Source organism: Marmota monax, unplaced genomic scaffold (assembly GCF_021218885.2).
Source record: "Marmota monax isolate L192 unplaced genomic scaffold, Marmota_monax_Labrador192_F-V1.1 WCK01_AAM20220418_F8-fsc00068, whole genome shotgun sequence".
NCBI lineage: Eukaryota > Metazoa > Chordata > Mammalia > Rodentia > Sciuridae > Marmota > Marmota monax.
In genome coordinates this window covers 5,678,692-5,695,762 of record NW_026692352.1, presented here as the reverse complement: position 1 = coordinate 5,695,762, position 17,071 = coordinate 5,678,692, and the positions used below count along the sequence as shown (strand labels likewise).

At 52.5% G+C, this 17,071-nt stretch overlaps 2 protein-coding genes across 4 annotated transcripts in view; both read left to right on the top strand.

Annotated features, from left to right (window-relative positions):
• Gdpd5 (glycerophosphodiester phosphodiesterase domain containing 5) overlaps positions 1–2,866 on the top strand; it is an 81,328-nt gene extending 78,462 nt beyond the window's left edge. For all 3 annotated transcript variants that reach the window (XM_058578546.1, XM_058578547.1, XM_046441997.2), the window contains 2 exons: positions 551–663; positions 1,850–2,866. In XM_058578546.1, the coding sequence (XP_058434529.1) occupies positions 551–663; positions 1,850–1,998 (262 nt within the window). In that variant the 3' untranslated portion in view covers positions 1,999–2,866. The remainder of the gene's footprint in view (positions 1–550; positions 664–1,849) is intronic.
• Positions 2,867–7,926: 5,060 nt separating this feature from the next.
• Positions 7,927–15,459, top strand: Klhl35 (kelch like family member 35). The gene is made up of 6 exons (XM_046441996.2): positions 7,927–8,813; positions 9,870–10,054; positions 10,788–10,906; positions 12,368–12,556; positions 13,968–14,156; positions 15,040–15,459. The coding sequence occupies exons 1-6, from the start codon at positions 7,927–7,929 to the stop codon at positions 15,226–15,228; spliced, it is 1,758 nt and encodes a 585-aa protein (XP_046297952.1). The 3' UTR covers positions 15,229–15,459.
• The last annotated feature ends 1,612 nt before the right edge of the window (positions 15,460–17,071 follow it).

The window sequence follows — 17,071 nt, the reverse complement described above, 5'->3', positions numbered from 1 at the left end:
AGCAGACACCCCACCCCACGTCGCTCTAACACCCTTGCCTCCCAGACCTGTGAAGATCACTTGTGAGCAGTCCTATTACCCTGCTGCCCTTCCCTTCCCTTCATCTCCGGGTTTCCTTCTGGCTTCCCTGGGCCTGTCATGATGGTGGAGCTGTGGGAGGCATCAGCTGGGACTTCCTGACATTGATGTGGACTCCAGGGCAAGTCACGAGTCATGCCTGCTAAGCTCCTTCCTCCCTGAGATTGTCCCAAAGAGCCAGGTACATAACTGGAGGCACCTGAGACAGAACCAACCAACCATCTTTCTGGGCCAGGTTGCCAGTTTAGGGTTCTGGAGGTAAAGGGAGGCAGGAGAGCCCTGGCCGAGAACCAGTAGACTCTGACACAAGTCCCCACCCTGTCCCTCTCTGGACCTGTTTCCCTATTTGTCCAGTGGGACATGAGTCTGGCCGGTTTCTCAAGCCACATCCAGAGAGCCTCTGGAAGTGGCAGGGTCTGTGCTGCACGAAGGGGTGGGGAAGGACCTGATGCCCATGGGACCATTTCTGCAGGTGGCGCCTGGGTGGCATCCGGAGCTACAACCCTGAGCAGATCATGCTGAGCGCTGCAGTGCGCCGGACCAGCCGGGATGTCAGCATCATGAAGGAGAAGCTCATCTTCTCAGGTAAGCAGCCTGCAGACAAGCGAAGCAAGCCCTGGGCAGGGGCTCACACCTACAAGCAATGTCACACAGCGCATGTATGTAGGGACACAGACAGGTGTACATAGCCCACTTGGGTTTACACCTGCACACATACAGAGGCACACACATACAGAGGCACACACACGGAAACACACACACCTCCACAGGCAGGCAGCTCGGGATCCTGTGGCTCCCTTTCACACCACAGTTGTTGGGCAAGGGCGATGTGCGGGTGGGGAGGGGCCTGTTTGAAGGTCCATCTTCCTTCCCCTAGTTCACATACAGGCGCACAAATAATGATTTTACCCTACTCGTTGCTAGCCCATTGGCAAGCCCTGTCGGATGGAGGAGGCAGCTCTATGGACAGACATGGAAAATCGAGGGTTGCTGGAGCTCTCCCAGTGCGGGTGCTGAGGAGAGTGGGGTCAGAGCTCCCTGGGGCAGCAAGGAAGGTTTTGGTGTGATGATGTAGCTGGAGTGTGGAGGACGGTAGAGAGTACCCACCCGGGTAGTGGGTGGAGGGTGCTCCTGGTGGGGGCAGTGTGGGAACACTTTGCCTGGGCACCGGGAACCAGAGAGCATTCTTCCGGGCTGAGCTTCACTCAGCAGACCTTCCCTGAACCCGTCTGTGCCCTGCATTCTGCCATCTCTACAGCACAGATGTTCGGGAGCCACTCTGTTTAGTCGGGTCCTAGAACTCACACCAAATGTGGTGGGGCCAAAGGAAGCAGGGGCTGTCCATGAAGTGGCCCATCCCTCCCTGGGGGACTCGGAGGAGGCTTCCACAAGGGGGACACAACACAGCTGAGAAGACTTGAGTCAGAGTTTAGGAAAAGGAAGTGTCCACAAGGACATTGGTCCCTCCCAAGAGAGGGGCTAATATATACAAAGATCCCATGGAGACTAAGAGTGCCAAACTCAAGAGGGCGCAGGTGGCTTCCTGTGGCTGGAGGTGCAGGTGGCTTCCTTCCTATTGAGGCAAGGCCAGAGCGTTCAGCAGACCAGGAGGGCCTTGAATGCCAGGCTCAATGCCAGCTGGAACCCAGCAGCTGCACCGGGTCTCTAAGTGCCCCACTAGGAATTGCTGCAGGCCACCCTTCCCGCCCCACCTGTCACCATCCTCACCCTGTCCTCCCCATTCACATTCTGTCTCCCTCTGGCCCAACAGAGATCAGCGATGGCGTGGAGGTCTCCGATGAGCTCTCCGTATGTTCAGACAGCAGCTACGACACATATGCCAACAGCACTGCCACGCCTGCGGGCTCCCGAGGGGGCAGCAGCCACACCAAGACCCTTACAGACCGGGGTGGGCGTTAGCAGAAGACCTGTCTGTCTGGGCCTGTACCTGACATAGAAACCAGGAGAGCCCAGGAGAGCTGGCGTGTTGGACCGAGAGCTCCGGGAGCTGGCTCCGCAGCCTCTACTTGGGGCCTAGCCCTTTGTCACCATGACCTCTCTTGGAGGGTGTTTCCTCTCCCCTGAGGCCCAGCGGGGCCAGGATTCCAGCCTTTCAGATGCCCCTGCAGGCCTGGGGCTCCTTCTTCTGGGAAGTGTGGGGTCTGGGGCCTGGTCCTGCTCTCACAGGCCTCTCTCACATCCCAGCCAGAAAGCTTTGATGGGTCACTGGATGGTGCCATCTTCCGTGGCAACGAGGATGTAATTGCCCACCTGTGTCTGTCTACCTGTCCACACCATGGGCAACTGACTTCTCCATTTTTATCCTGCCTTGAAGACCTGGGCTAGGCTTTTACCCCTGGCCCCTGGCAGCTCTGCTCTCCATGTCAGTCTCAAAGCACAAGGAAGTTCTGCCCAGGGAGAAAGCCGGTGGCTGTGATCCAGATACATCCTCCTTCCCAACCAGCCTCCCACCAGCACCACCAGCCCCTGCCCCACCAGAGGGCTTGAACCATGTCACCTAGGAGGAGCTGGAGATAGCCAGAAGTACAGGCTTAGGGCTGGTCTATGTCACACCCAAGTGTCCAACAGGCCTCTGGGGAAGAAGTGGCCCTGAGGCCCAGGAGATCTACAGACTGATACAATCTCATGTTCCCCCACTGTGGCCCCAGGGCAAAGACCCCTTAGGAAAAGTGTTCTGAGCATGATGAAATATGGACATGTGGCCAGTAGGCCTGCAGTGGAGGGAGCCTGAGGGCCTCGTCCAGGATGATTAAAGCTGCCATCTTGATGTGTGCTGTCTATGAGTTGTCAGCAGGAGGGTGGGAACAGAGCATACTGGGTTTGAGGCTCAGTTCTGGCCCTGTGATTTGAGGAGGAAATGTTCTCAGTAACTCTGGGATGGTGGCAGGATGGCTGAGCCCCTACCCTGTCAGTCATGATGCCAGGTGTCCTTAACAGCCCTGGCCCCAGACGTAAAGCAATTGTCTAAGGCCATATAGCTTAGAACAGGCAGAGCCAGTGTCCCACCCAGAGACTGGCTCCAACCCACATCGCCTTCCATAACAGAGGGGGACAGGTAGTTAAATGCAGGGCTGGGGAGTGGGACAGCTGGTCCCTCAGCCATATGGAGGCACTCTGAGCTCCCCTATAGAAGAACAAGTCCTCACCAGGCCTCTGCCCCATGACAGGGGGTGGCTTTGAGTTCTCAGGGCTTTGGACCTTCCTAAGGCAGGCACACTCCTATGCCTAGCATAATGGGAACACCTGGGCCAAAAGTCAAAACGCAGCCCAGGGACCACATATGCCCCTTCCTGTTCTTCAATATTTGGGGTGTGTGCTCTCTGCAGGGAGGGGTCCACTGTGGAGTCAGGGCAGATCTTTAACTGTGAGTTTGTCCCAGGGGTCTGTATGTCTTGGGTGTGTCCCAAGGGGAAAGGGTGAGGCTGAACCCCAGCTCTAGCCTGCCTGAAGCAAATGCCACACTTCCCGGGAGCCAAGGGATGTGTCTCATCTCCAGACAAGGGTAGATAGAATTCTTGAGGCCTCAAAGTTTCTGGCACCTTCTTGAAGGAAAACAAAAGAGTCCCTTCCAAATGTTGACCCCTCATGTTAACCTCTAGGACTATCCCTCAGGGCTGAGGGGACTTACCCTTCCTTCCCTTGCTACTGAATATCTGGCAAATGCTTCTTAATGGGGCAAGGGTCAGCTCCAGCCTCTTCTCTGGACACAGTCAGTAAGTGAAACTGCTGGGCCAGTGTTGGGGTTGGGGGCATTTCCCTACCCAAAATGCACATCCCCCATCATGTTATGCCTTCTCTCCAACCTCTGTCAGGCCCACATAGGAAAGAGAATAAAACTTTCACACCAGTCCTTCCCTATCTAGTCAGTTCCCCCTGGCCCACTGGCCAGGGTATCTGAGGCTCCTGGCCACACTTGGGAACCTTAAGACATCCTGGAATCTTAGGAGAGGAAAGTGGGGAGGGAGAGGGCTGGGGTCCCAACTGGAACAGCCAGCCCATACCCCATCCTCCAATCCAGGGCCAGTCCAGCTGCCACCCTTTCACCCCAAATAATGGAAGTTGGAGGGCGGTCATACCTTAGATGGGCAGACAGTCTGGCTTGTCTCCATCTAAGCCTGCAGCCATGGTCCACCCTGATTCCTCTTATATAACCTGGGGAACCTACCTTCCTGGAACCCTCCACAGCCTCCCCTTCTCTGCAGAGAACAGCCTCGCCACCTACTTCACAAGGAAACAGAGAAGGGGCCCTAGACCTCTGGCTGTCCCCTGTAAACCACTCCTTTCTTCCTTCTGACCTCAGAGGGTGGAGCCTCATCCTGTCTGAGCCCACTTTCCACCTTCTCCAGGCTTCTCTATGAACCCCCAGTCCCTTCTTCCCAAGAAGAGATATGAAGACCCCCAAATATCTCACATTCTTTAAATAATATTCACACAGGAAATCTTTTTTGCAGTATAAGGGCAGTTCACCATTCCCTGGAGCAAGTCCTCAGAACAGACTCTAGCCAAGCCTCAGGACTCACACTTGGTCAAGATCACCATGCGTGCCCCCATTCTGTCTGAGCCTGCTCTGCCTGGGTCAGGGTCTCCTCACACCTGGCCTTCTTCTAAGCAACCCAATATGATAGGCAGAGCAGGAATCTTGTGTATCCTGCCTGCTGAGATGAAGAGCCAGGCCAAGAGGTGGGCAGTGCTAATCAGGGTCACAACCATCACAACAGTGCCAGACTAGGTCCCAGGTGCCCAGGGTCTACCCAGATTCTTATCAAAGCAATCTTCTCCCCAAGTTGCTGTCCCCTTCCAAGAGGGCAACCCCGTAGATGTCAGGCTCTGTGGGCCTTTGTAGAGGCAGCAAGTCATCCAGAACCAGCCTGTGGAATCCCCTTCCTTGGCTCCAGGAGGCCAGGTCAGCCCCTCTCCACCCAACTCAGCCTTCCCAGTAACACCATGCCCTACCCCACTGAGCCCCCTCCAAGGGGCTTATCCCCCACTCATACCACACCAGACAGGCACAGGACCACATGCTATACAGACCCCTGTCACACACACAGACACACCACGGATATACAGGCCCACAACACACACAAGTCCGAGACACTCATGACATACATAAAAATGAACAAAAAGACACAGATACTGAGATAGAGTCAGGCAAAGTCCCACAATGACGTCTGCCATCAAGCAGGGATATGGATACAGCATAGTCACACAGAGGCAGAAGGAGAGAAACCTCAATCCACATCTGTGGCAGTCACATTCTTGGTCACTTCTGCAGCAGTGTGGTCATCCATCCACAAGTCCATACCACCTCAAGCTATAGTCACGCACTCCCACATTCACACATAGGTACACTGGAACACCAACACGTTGACAACCACCTCGCCTACCTGAGGCACACCACACACACACACACACACACACACCCCTATGTATTACTGAAGGACAAGGCCAGCACAAGTCACTCCCAATCCCAGGCATACCAGATCCCAGAGTTGCACACACAGTCAATCCCACTCTTACTCCCACCCCCTCCCCTCCTGGGGCTGGTCCAAGAGTGGAACAAAAGCCCAGCGTCCACCCCTCCCCCTCCCCCTCCCCTCCTCCTCTCCTGCTGGCGTCCAGCCCCTTTGTCCTCCCACAGCTGAGCCTGAGTGGGAGTCTGGGCAGAGCGGCAGGGAGGGACGTTGGAGCCTGGCTGCTGGGGTGTAGGCAGCAGGTACAATCAGGAGTGGTCTTCGTGAAAGCATCAGCTGCGGAGCCTCTGGGAGAGGGAGTGGCCAGGTAAGTGCCAGGTAGCCCTGGGCAAGGCTCAGGATGCAGGGCTGACTGGTTGTGTGGTAGTGGTGTCAGAAGTCTGAGCTGTGTACATGTGAGTGAGTGTGGGGGTGACAGAGAGACAGGGACGGTGGCATGTTGAGCTGACTTCCACAGGTGGGGCCTCAGTCTGCGTCACGACCTTAGCCAGGGCTTAGACTGCCCCATGGAAGAATGCTGACGAAGCCCTACCTGGGAAGCTCTACCTTCCATATTCCACCTGGGTGGAGCCCCCCATGCTCTAGACTGGGAATCCTCAGGATGGAAACTGGGTCTCAAGTCCCTGTGTCCATAGTTCACAGTACCTAGAGTGGTGGAGAGTAGAATGAAAAAGTACATGTGCACTTCCCAGGACAGAACCTCTTCCCTCCTCTCAGGGAGCCCCTCCAGCCCTGGGACATCTCAGTGGGGAGAAGTCCCTCCTTTTCCTGATGAGGCTGACCTCAGTGTGTGGCTTCATCCTGGGCTGGCTTAGCATACATAGAGGGCAACACACTGTAATGAACTGCCTTACCTCCCTCTGATGGTCTTTGGCTGCTCCAAGTCACACCCCCACCCTGGCCAGTGGCAGAGTAGCTAGACATGCAGAGCCTCTACAGAGCCAGTCAGGGCTCAGCCCGCTCTACTTGGGCAAATGTAGTTAACTTCGTTGTCCACCAGGAAGCTTACTTTCTGTGAAGCTACGGTAGGGAGTCCACCGCCCAGCCAACCAGGCTGACACCAGGCAAGATCTCACCTCTAGAGGTGGCAGAGCAGTTGAGATCAGGAGAATGGAGGGAGAGGCAAGGGGTCGAGTGCAGAGCTGAGCTTCCCTGGAATAAGACATAAAGGTATGCTCCCCACCCTAGAGGGATGCAAGCAGAGGCTGTATGCTCATAAGGTCCAAACCCTAACCAGTGGGGAACAGCTCTTCAGTCTGTGGAGTTCAGCTCTTCCAAACACCCCTCCTTTGCTCCTAGCAGCAAATCTCTGAGGGGGAGGTTCCCTCTGAGTGCTCACAACTTACCCAATCTAGGTCAGAGCGCTACAGCCAGGTTCTCTCCACTTCCCCACAACAGTAGGCACCTTCCCTTTACTCCTTTGGCTTCACTAATTCTACCCAGCCTTCTCAGTTTGAAGGACCCCTCAGGAACATTTCCCCTGAATCCCCTCAAATTGAGTTTACTACCCATTCTGTGAGCTCCCTAGATGCTTCATACTTCCCCCAGGGGACCTCTGCCAAACTGTGACCTCTGGGAAGTCTCTCAATAAATACTTGTTTCATTACATTCACTCGACTTTGAACAGGTCTAAGCACTTACTATAGCATGATGCTGTGCTGTGAGGGTGGGGCAGACATTAAATAAATATAATCAGAGTTTGGTCAATAGGAAGTACCTACACCTACGTACGGGAGAGCAGCAGCAAAGTTGGAGAAAGGGAGATAATTATTGTGCACCTGTGTGCACTTTCGAACGCACACACTGGAGTCCCTAGGGTAGTCTGAAACCCTTAATCAAATACTGCAGCTCCTGTCATGGAACCGTCCTTATAGAGATATTTTGTCCATGTTCCTGGAACCCTCCCTCCTTCACACCTTGGTGATGAAGACTCCCTACTGCTGGTAGCCCCGTGGCACTGTTCTATCCCTGTTGGAGTCCCTAAATACTGCTTAGGTTTTTGTAAACCGTTCCTTTATTGGACTCTCCACAAATTACCCTATTTGAGAGCCTGCCATCTGCCTCCTGCGGAGACTGATAGAAAAAAGCTTAGCGAGTCTGAAGAAAAAAGGGCAATATGGCTTTAGTGGGTGATGGGAGGAGGTGGTACGGATAGGGCAGAGGCTAGATTATAGCCACGAGTCTGGTTAGAAGAGCGTCTGAATGAATCCAAGCACACGTTACGTTTGTGCGTGCAAGAGTAAGCCAGTGAGCGAACTAAAGAATAAGTGGCTGGTTTGGGTCGCGAGTAGTGCCTCCTGATCCTAGGCCAGCCTCGCAGGAAAATTTCCCGACGCTGTGTTCTCCACCCTGCAGGATGCGGGAGGCCCCCGGCCCGCAGGATTCCGAGAGGGGCTGCGAGGCGCCGTGTGCAGCATCCTGCCACGCGCAGCGCGTCCTGCAGACCCTCAACGCGTATCGGCGAAATGGCATCCTCACCGACGTGGTTCTGCGCGCCGGTGGCCGCGACTTCCCCTGTCACCGTGCCGCGCTCAGCGCGGGCAGCGCCTATTTTCGCAGCCTGTTCGGGGCCGGTCGACACGAGCGCTGCCTCGCCGTGGTGCCGGTGGTACAGATGTCACCCGAGGAGCCTGGCACCGGGCCGACAGGCAGGGCAGCGGCTGCGGCGCTAGCCGTGGTGCTCGACTACGTCTACGGCGCGGGCGTGCGGCTGCGCGCCGAGGAGGAGGCGGCCGCCGTGCTGGCGCTGGCCGAGAGGCTGGGAGTGGTGGGCCTGCGCGAGGTCTGCGCTCGCTTCCTCGAGGGCCGCCTGCGCGCCCACAACAGCTTGGCGCTGCGCCGAGTAGCCGCCGCTTTCTCGCTCGCCTCTCTGGCAGAGCGCTGCGGCCGCGTGCTGCGCCAAGCCTTCTCCGAGGTGGCACGCCACGCTGACTTCCTGGAGCTGACACCCAACGAAGTGGCGGCGCTGCTGGCAGACCCCGCGCTGGGCGTGGCACGAGAAGAGGCGGTGTTCGAGGCAGCCATGCGCTGGGTGCGGCACGACGCGCCCGCCCGCCGCGGGCAGCTGCGGCGCCTGCTGGAGCACGTGCGTCTCCCACTGCTGGCGCCCGCCTACTTCCTGGAGAAAGTGGAAGCTGATGAGCTGCTGCAGGCCTGCGGCGAGTGCCGTCCTCTGCTGCTCGAGGCCCGCGCCAGCTTCATCCTGGGCCGAGAGGCCGGCGCGCTGCGGGCCCGGCCGCGGAGGTACGGCCGGCCGCCGCTTCCCTTCCTCCCACCCTCCGCTAGTTCCGTGTTCTTCAACTACCCACTCATTCTTTCACCATTACTTAATTCACTTAGTCGTGCGTATTGAATGAAATTCAGTCATTCGTGCAACATTTCATAGGCCCAGTGCCCAGAATACTGCCCTCCAGGAGATAACAGAGCAGTTGGGAGAGGCACAGAGGTCGTCCTGGAACACACTCTTTTTCTTGCAGATCATCTATAACTCTGAGTGCTTACTCTGTAGGTCTTGAAGTGAGTGCTTTGGAAACAACCCTTGCTCTCTAGGAGCCCAGTGACTAGCGATTGATATAAATGGGCGGGGCATGGAGAGTTAAATAGGGGTTTTACCCCAATCCCCAGAATGCCAGACCAGTAGACTACGGGTGGAGTAGTCCAAGATGATCTGTCACCTCAAGGACAAAAGAAGGGATGACACTTTTACCCACTAAATCTCTTAACAGTAAGGCCAGGGCCTGGGGCAGAGATAATTCTCACTGTCAAAGGAATAAGGAAACCGCTGAGTTAAGGGTTTGGAAAATCTGGTGAGGTCAGAAGCCTGAAGGGTGGAGGGGGTCGGGGAAGGGTTGCTTTGCTGAAAGAGTGAGCAGTCCTATTCAAAGGAATTACCGGATGGCTTGGGGGATGGAAGCCAGAAAAGTGTGAAGAGGATGGATTCGTAATGGGATCTGGCTTTGAGCAAGCTGTAGCCTGTGATCCTGTTTCCTCCCCTGTAAAAGGGGTAGTAATCCCTACCTCCTACCATAGTCACGATTAAACGAGGTGATTTTTATGGGGAAGGACTTTTTAAAGTTTTTTTTTTTTTCTATAACTCAGAAGTGAACAGAATAAAATTCGTGACCTTTTCCCATTGGTAACCAAAGGGAAGGTTGGCAGTGATGGAGTTCAGTGGGGTCACTGGAGAGGTGGGTATTTAGGTATGGAAGGGCAGAAGTATTGTAGTGTGGTCAGCAAGGGTTGAAAAAGGGCTACACCTTGGTTGCTGGTCAACAGGCCTTGGGTTTATCCCCACGCCAGATTCATGGACCTGGCTGAAGTGATCGTGGTCATTGGTGGTTGTGACCGCAAGGGTCTCCTGAAGCTACCTTTCGCCGATGCATACCACCCAGAGAGCCGGCGCTGGACCCCACTGCCCAGCCTGCCTGGCTACATGCGCTCAGAGTTTGCGGCCTGTGCTCTTCGCAATGACGTCTACGTTTCTGGTGAGGGCGGGGCCACAGCAGGAGCCCCACAGGATTGGCTCAGAGCCTCCTGCACACCGCCCCTTTATTTTTCCCCTCCAGTCGGGAGACAGGGGCGGGACTTTGCCTGATAACCTACAGATATTGGCAGAAGAGATATGTAGTCTAGCAGGGGGACACACTGGTGTAGCTAGTGGTGTCCTTCAGCAACATAAGTGCTGGGCTTGGGAGCCAGAACATGAGGCATTCAGCAGGTCATTCCTGAACTCCCACGTCTCATGAGTTTGCTTATGGAAACTAGGTACCATAATTCCTGCTTCTCATGGAGGGTTGAGAATGGAAATGAAATCATGAAGGTGAAAGCAGAAGTGATGTAGGATTACTGCCTTACCCTCTACCCCTTCCCCCATCCCTGTGCAGATGGCTCTGCTTTCCCCTGGTCTCCAGAACATTCCTGAAGCTCCTACTCTTGACTAGAGCCCCCACCCCGACGTTTGCTTCCCTGAGTACAAAGCACCCAAGGCACCCAGTGAAGATTATGTCTTTCTTCCTTATTCTGTTCCTCAAGAGCCCTAACTCAAGATCTTCTCTTCATTCAAAGCAGTCTGGGATCAGAGGGTCTTACAATGGCTCAGTGGATGTCCTTTCTACTTTCTATCCTTAACCCTTCCTTTGAGCGTCTGTGTTTCTGTTTTTTGGGGGTGCTGGGGATAGCAAGAGGGCCTGGAGGCAACGGTTGCTTATTTCTCCCTAGGGGGTCATATCAACAGCCGTGATATGTGGATGTTTAGCTCCCATCTGCACACCTGGATCAAAGTAGCCTCGCTGCACAAGGGGAGGTGGAGGCACAAGATGGCAGCTGTGCAGGGTCAGGTAGGCATACAATGTGATTATTACCGTGGGACCCAAGACACAGATGTGGACCATCTGGGGGAAGGCTCTCTATGAACCTCCGGAAGTAAGAAGGGATCTGAGGTCCAAGAAAGGAAAGGGACTTGCCTAAGATCACATAATACTACTAATGCTAACAATAATAGCCATTACTGTAATAATGCAGGCTAGTGGTCAAAGGTGGTGAGCTGTGGGGCCAAACAGTCCAGGTTTGAAACTTGACTCTTCCACTTAAGACAAAAACTTCTAGTTGGGTGTTGGTAGTGCATACCTGTAATCCTTGCAACTGGGGAGGCTAAGGCAGGAGGACTGCAAGTTTAGGTTAGCCTCAGTAATTCAGGGAGATCTTCAGCAACTTAGGGAGATCCTCTCTCAAAGTATAATTAATTAATTTATTTTTTTTGTATATATATATATATATATATATATATATATATAGTGTGTGTGTGTGTATAGTTGTAGATGGACACAATACATTTTAGTTAATTAATTTATTTTTATGTGGTGCTGAGGATTGAACCCAGTGAGTACCTCACATGTGAGAGGCAAGCACTCTACCATTGAGCTACAACCCTAGCCCTCCCTCCCTTTTTTTTTTTTTTTTTTTTGAGGACTGTATTTGTAGGTCAGTGATAAAAGTGCCCCTGGATTCAATCCCCAGCACAAAAAAAGAAAAGAAAAAAATTCTGCCAATTATCTTTATAAACTACATCCTGAATTCAAAAACACAAAAATGCTGGGTTCGGCAGTGCACGCTTGTGATCCCAATGGTTTGGAAGATGGGGCAAGAGGATCGGGAGTTCAAAGCCAGCCTCAGCAATATATCAAGGCCCTAATCAACTCAGAAGACCCTGTCTCTAAATAAAATATAAGAAAGGGCTGGGGATTTTGATCAGTGGTTGAGTGCCCCTGAGTTCAATCTCCAGTACCAAAAGGAAGGAAGGAAGGAAGGTAAAAATATTTATTTATTTGGCACCAGGGGTTGAACCCAGGGATGCCACTAAGCCACATTCTCCAGCCCTATTTTGTATTTTATTTGGAGTCAGGGTCTGAGTTGCTTAGCGCCTCGTTATTGCTGTGACCCTCCTGTCTCAGCTTCCCTAGCCGCCAGGATTACAGGGGTGCGCCACCAAGCCCGGCACAGAAGTGCTTTTTAGCATTGATTAAGTGGAGGTGGTAATACTCTAGCTGTTATAAGTAAGCATCAGGTATTTGTAATCTGCATTTTAGAGACCAGCCTCATTATCCCAGTTAAGGAGAGGAAGCATCTCAGCGAAGTTCCCTAACTGGGTGAAAGATGCCCAGGTGGTGTCTGTGCTTAAGATTTGCCCATGTTAATTTGGAAGCTGGGGTGGTGACAGTTGCCCACTCAGACTAAAGCGGTGGAGCCGCAGATTCGCCTATGGCCCTGACTCCAGACACCACTGATGTTCTCACCTACAGCTGTTCGCGGTGGGTGGCTTCGATGGCCTTCGGCGCCTGCGCAGCATGGAGCGCTATGACCCTTTCTTTAACACCTGGACCGCGGCCGCGCCCCTGCCAGAGGCGGTGAGCTCTGCGGCGGTGGCGACCTGTGCTGGTCGTCTCTACGTTATCGGGGGCGCTGGGCAGGATGGCTTCAATACCGACAAGGTGGGTGCAGGTCTAGGGGCGTGGAAGGGGCATTAGAAGTTATAGGGAATCAGCGGTGCTTAGTGTGCGTCAGCCGTAAACTTGGGTGTTTGTGTGTGCTGGTCCATTTTCTCAATCACGTCAGCAGCCCAGGAGTCAGCCTAAGATTTCAGGCACGGCAATGAATTCAGAGAAATGACCCGAGTGTCACACCAGCAGCACACCTGGACTTGAGTATTCGGGCTGATCCCATCCATATGGGTCTCATAGATTTAAAAATTAAGTGAGGGCAGGGATAGGATTGAAGTTTTTTCTCCATCCCTCTCCAAAAATACATTCATTCAAAGCCTAGAAGGAAAGGAAACAGCCCCACCACCTAAGCATAAGTACTACAAATATTTCCACAAATTGACTTTTGCTTTTCTGTATTAGTTTTATGTTCTTACTGTAAAATTTTGCATTCTGCTTTCTAGTTTAAGTATAAGCACTTTCCACATGCTTAGAACTTAATGGCCATCATTTCAGTGTCTGTAACATCCCACTGGGTGAATGAACTATAGTCTACTAATCTATTGTAGCGTTTAGTTTTTTGTGAATAAAAACTTATTTTTTTCATGGCTGCTCCCTCCCTCCCCTGATGGCCTCACAAGCCTGTGGTCCTGGTACCCCAATTTTTCCCAAATTAGGAACCCTCACTCCTCCTTATTCCCAGGACTCCATTTCTCCAGCAAACCTTCCTGGAGTGGAATAGGGGACACCAGTAGCGGTTGGTGCCATTCCACACCTTCTCATGTAGCACTCATTTATTAAAGGCTATTCTGGGAGGCCTCCAAGGATACAACTGAGGAAAGAGTAATGGTAAACAGGCAGCCAGCTATAGGTGTGCACCCCTGAAAGGCCTGTAGCAGCTGTAGCAGCAGGCTGCAAGGTGTGTTAGCTGGAACATCGCCATAACCCCAGAGCACCATGAAAGAGGATTGACAATGTATACAACCAGGGACAAATCTCTGTTGAGGAAAAAAGAGGAATATGGATAGTACCTTCACCTGCTAGGACATGAACCTCTCCCAGCTTGATATTGGGCTCAGATGATTAATCTCATTAGGGCCTAATTTCTCCTCCATTAAAGGTACTGTTCCTTTGGTGGAGGAGGTAGGAAACACCCCGAAGGGCTTTAGGAGTGGGTGACATTTGAGCTGGACCTTGAAAGATGAGGAGGCTTTTGACAAAGGGCATCCAGGGATTGGGGATAGAACATAGAAAGCAGAACTAGGCTGATAGCAAGGACAGTGGGTCTCTACATTCCAGACACTAGCCCAGGCCTGGTTGATATTGGTGGTGTGCTGAGTATCCCTGGGGAACGAAGTGGAAGGACACGGGCAATGGGGCACTTGGAGATAAGCTTCACCACCACTGCTTTCCTGCCCCTCAGGTACAGTGCTTTGACCCCAAGGAGGGCCAGTGGAGCCTGCGGTCACCAGCGCCCTTCTCCCAGCGGTGTCTTGAAGCTGTCTCCCTTGAGGATACCATCTATGTGGTGGGGGGCCTCCTGAGCAAAATCTTCACCTATGACCCTGGCACAGATGTCTGGGGGGAGGCTGCTGTCCTTCCCAGTCCCGTGGTAAGTGGAGGATCCATAGCCTGGGCCCTGGCAATCAATGGTCCATTCAGGAAAGTGGATCTTGGAAGTGGTGGGTCTTATGTGGTACATGATTCTCTAGCTCTGTCCTCCCAGTAATGATCAAACTTTCACAGATGAGGCAGCTGGCCTTAGAGAGGTTGGCCCAAGGCCACCGATTAGGATATATTAAGGCAAAGCCTAGAACTGCAAGTGCTGTATCTTTGAGTGAAGGGTTGATCTCAATGACCCTTCAGTGTTTTTTTTCCTACCTCCAAAGGCCACCAGCTGACAACATGTTGTGCAGTGGGAAGTGGGGGAGGATTCTGCTAAGTTTACTTGCTCCAGTAGTACCACAAACAGGAGGTCCAGGTCAGCTACTCTGGTGCCTATAGTTCCTTGTCTCCTGGACTTTCTATCTCCTTCCAGAGACTCCAGAGACTATGGGGAGGTGTGGTTGGACTGGTGGTCCCTGCCAATCCTGACCTTCAGCATTCCTAAGAACCAGGAGATTTCTGGCTTCTTAGGTGTTGGTGATGTGATTATCATTCCCGGTGTATTTACTATATCCCAGGCAATATTGCCTTTGCCTCCTAAGGCACTATGTACAATGCTTTACATACTTATTCCCATTAACTGTGGAAGAGTACCCTATGAAGAAAGTACTATTATTCTTCACCCTTTGCAGATGAGGAAACTTAAGGCCCAGAGCAGATGACCTGATTATGCCATTCATTTAAAAAGGGTCAAGCCAGAGCCTGAACTCTAATTTCTGCCTCCCTACGTTTGTAGGGAAAGTTTCTATTATCTGGTCTGGCCAGCTAGGATTGCAGTAGGGAGCCCCAGGCTGGACCCCATAGTTGACTGTCTCTCTTTGTCCATCCAGGAGAGCTGTGGCTTGACTGTGTGTGATGGGAAGGTCCACATCCTCGGCGGGCGGGATGATCATGGGGAAAGCACCGATAGGGTCTTCACCTTTGACCCCAGCAGTGGGCAAGTGGAGGCCCAGCCATCCCTGCAGCGCTGTACCAGCTCCCATGGCTGTGTTACTATTGTTCAGAGCCTGGGCAGGTGATTCAGATTGGGACTGCCTGAGCCAGGAGACAGGCAGGGAGAATACAGGCATACCACTCTCCCCTCCTGGAACCTCCAATGTCAATGGCCCTTTAACTTATTGCCCCCTTTTCTTGTGAAAATAAAACCTCATTCAAAGGTTGGTGTGTGTGTGTATTCCAAGGTGAGCCTCCTTGGCCTGGAGATGCAATCCCTAACATCTGCTCCCTGCTTTTATTGTTTTCAAAGCACTTTTATACCATCTTAGTCCATCAAGCTGCTGTATCAAAATAACCTTAGATTAAGCAACTTGTAAACAATAGAAATTTATTTTTCACAGTTGTGTAGGGAAGTTTAAGATCAAGGCACTAGCAGACTTAGTGTCTGGTGAGGGTTCTGCTTCACAGATGGCGCTTTCTTGCTGTGACCTCACCTAATGGAAGTGGGCAAGGCATCTCCCTTCAAAAAGGCACTAGTCTCAAGTGACTGCATGAGTTCCCCAAAGGCCACACCTCACAATATCATTACATTGGGTATTAGGTTCCATTATGCACTTTAGAGGGATACCTATTCAGCCCATGAAACACTCATTACCTCATTTACCTTCAAAACAGCACTGGACATTTTCTAAAAGTATGAAATATTTCATGAAGGATGAAGGACACCAGAGTCACAGGCCTGAGAACCCAGCCAGCCTGGCTGTGCACCTGGACCTGCCAGATCCCCAATATCAATATTAGGCACAAGTTCCTGATGCCATTATAAACACGTGGTGTGGCCTGAGGCTCTAGGGGCAGTGACAAAACTGCTGGGTAGGTGGGGGTGTGCTTAATAGAGAGGGAACAAAACAAACCAGGCAGATTTTGAAGCTAAGCCCAAGGCTGGAGGCCCTGGCCAGGCCCATCTGCAGAAGCCCCCTTATTTATGCTCAGATTGCCTTTTGAAGAGGAGTTATCATCTGTTCCTCATATCTCCCTCCAGAACAGGGCCAGACCCTCTGTCCTCCCCATCTTCCAGAGCCCCAGGGCCTGTCTGCAGTCTTTCCAGCTGGGGCTGGCACATCATAGCCAGACACAAAGACCCAGGTCCCAGCTGGGCTGTGACCCACCGATTATCCCAGATTAAGGAGCCTGTGACCATCTGGACACAACTGATAATGGCAGCAGGGGGAGGGGAGGGGAAGCCCAGACCCACCAACTCTGCCTATCCCACCCCACGAGTAACAGAACAAAACTATGAAGGTGCCACGTTATTTACCTACCCAGGAAAAAGGAGGACATCCAGGGCAAACTCTTTCAAAAAGAGCATCTTACCTGGGTTGGATATTTTCTGTGCCAGGCAGAGTGCCCCATTTCCTCCATGCTCACCATTTTGTCCCCAGTGCCAATGTTCTTTCCTATTTTGTGTGCCTAGGCACACCTGATACCCTACACCCGAGTTACCCACTCTCTTCTTGTGCTCCATATCTGTTGCCCCACTTTTATCACCTAGCATATAACCCAGGCTTTTTATGTGACATCTCTAAGTTCCTAAAACACACCCAGAGGAGGCCCTAAGGCCTGTTGTGAGCTTCACCTCTATCCCTCAGTGCCTGAAACAAGGCCACTTACAAAATACACTCAATCAAATTTCCTGGATTTGTACCTTATACCTTTGAGGTAGGCACTATCACCATCTGCCTCTATCCTCACAAATGAGGAAACAGAATTGTCAAGTGGTGTTGAGGGTATAGCTCAGTGGTAGAGTACTTGCCTAGCATGCACAAGGCCTTGGATTAGGCCCCCAGCACCACACACGCACGCACACACACACAAAAATTGTGAAGTGACTTACTTAAGGTTACTGGGATGGTAAACAGTGGCAGA

What these genes read in the sequence shown, in the direction of transcription:
- Klhl35 (XM_046441996.2), top strand. Translation starts at nt 7,927, where the DNA reads ATGCGGGAGGCCCCCGGCCCGCAGGATTCCGAGAGGGGCTGCGAGGCG. An exon ending in CAATGACGTCTACGTTTCTG is followed by an intron (nt 10,055 to 10,787) that starts GTGAGGGCGGGG and finishes ATTTCTCCCTAG; the next exon opens with GGGGTCATATCAACAGCCGT. An exon ending in CTGTCCTTCCCAGTCCCGTG is followed by an intron (nt 14,157 to 15,039) that starts GTAAGTGGAGGA and finishes TTGTCCATCCAG; the next exon opens with GAGAGCTGTGGCTTGACTGT.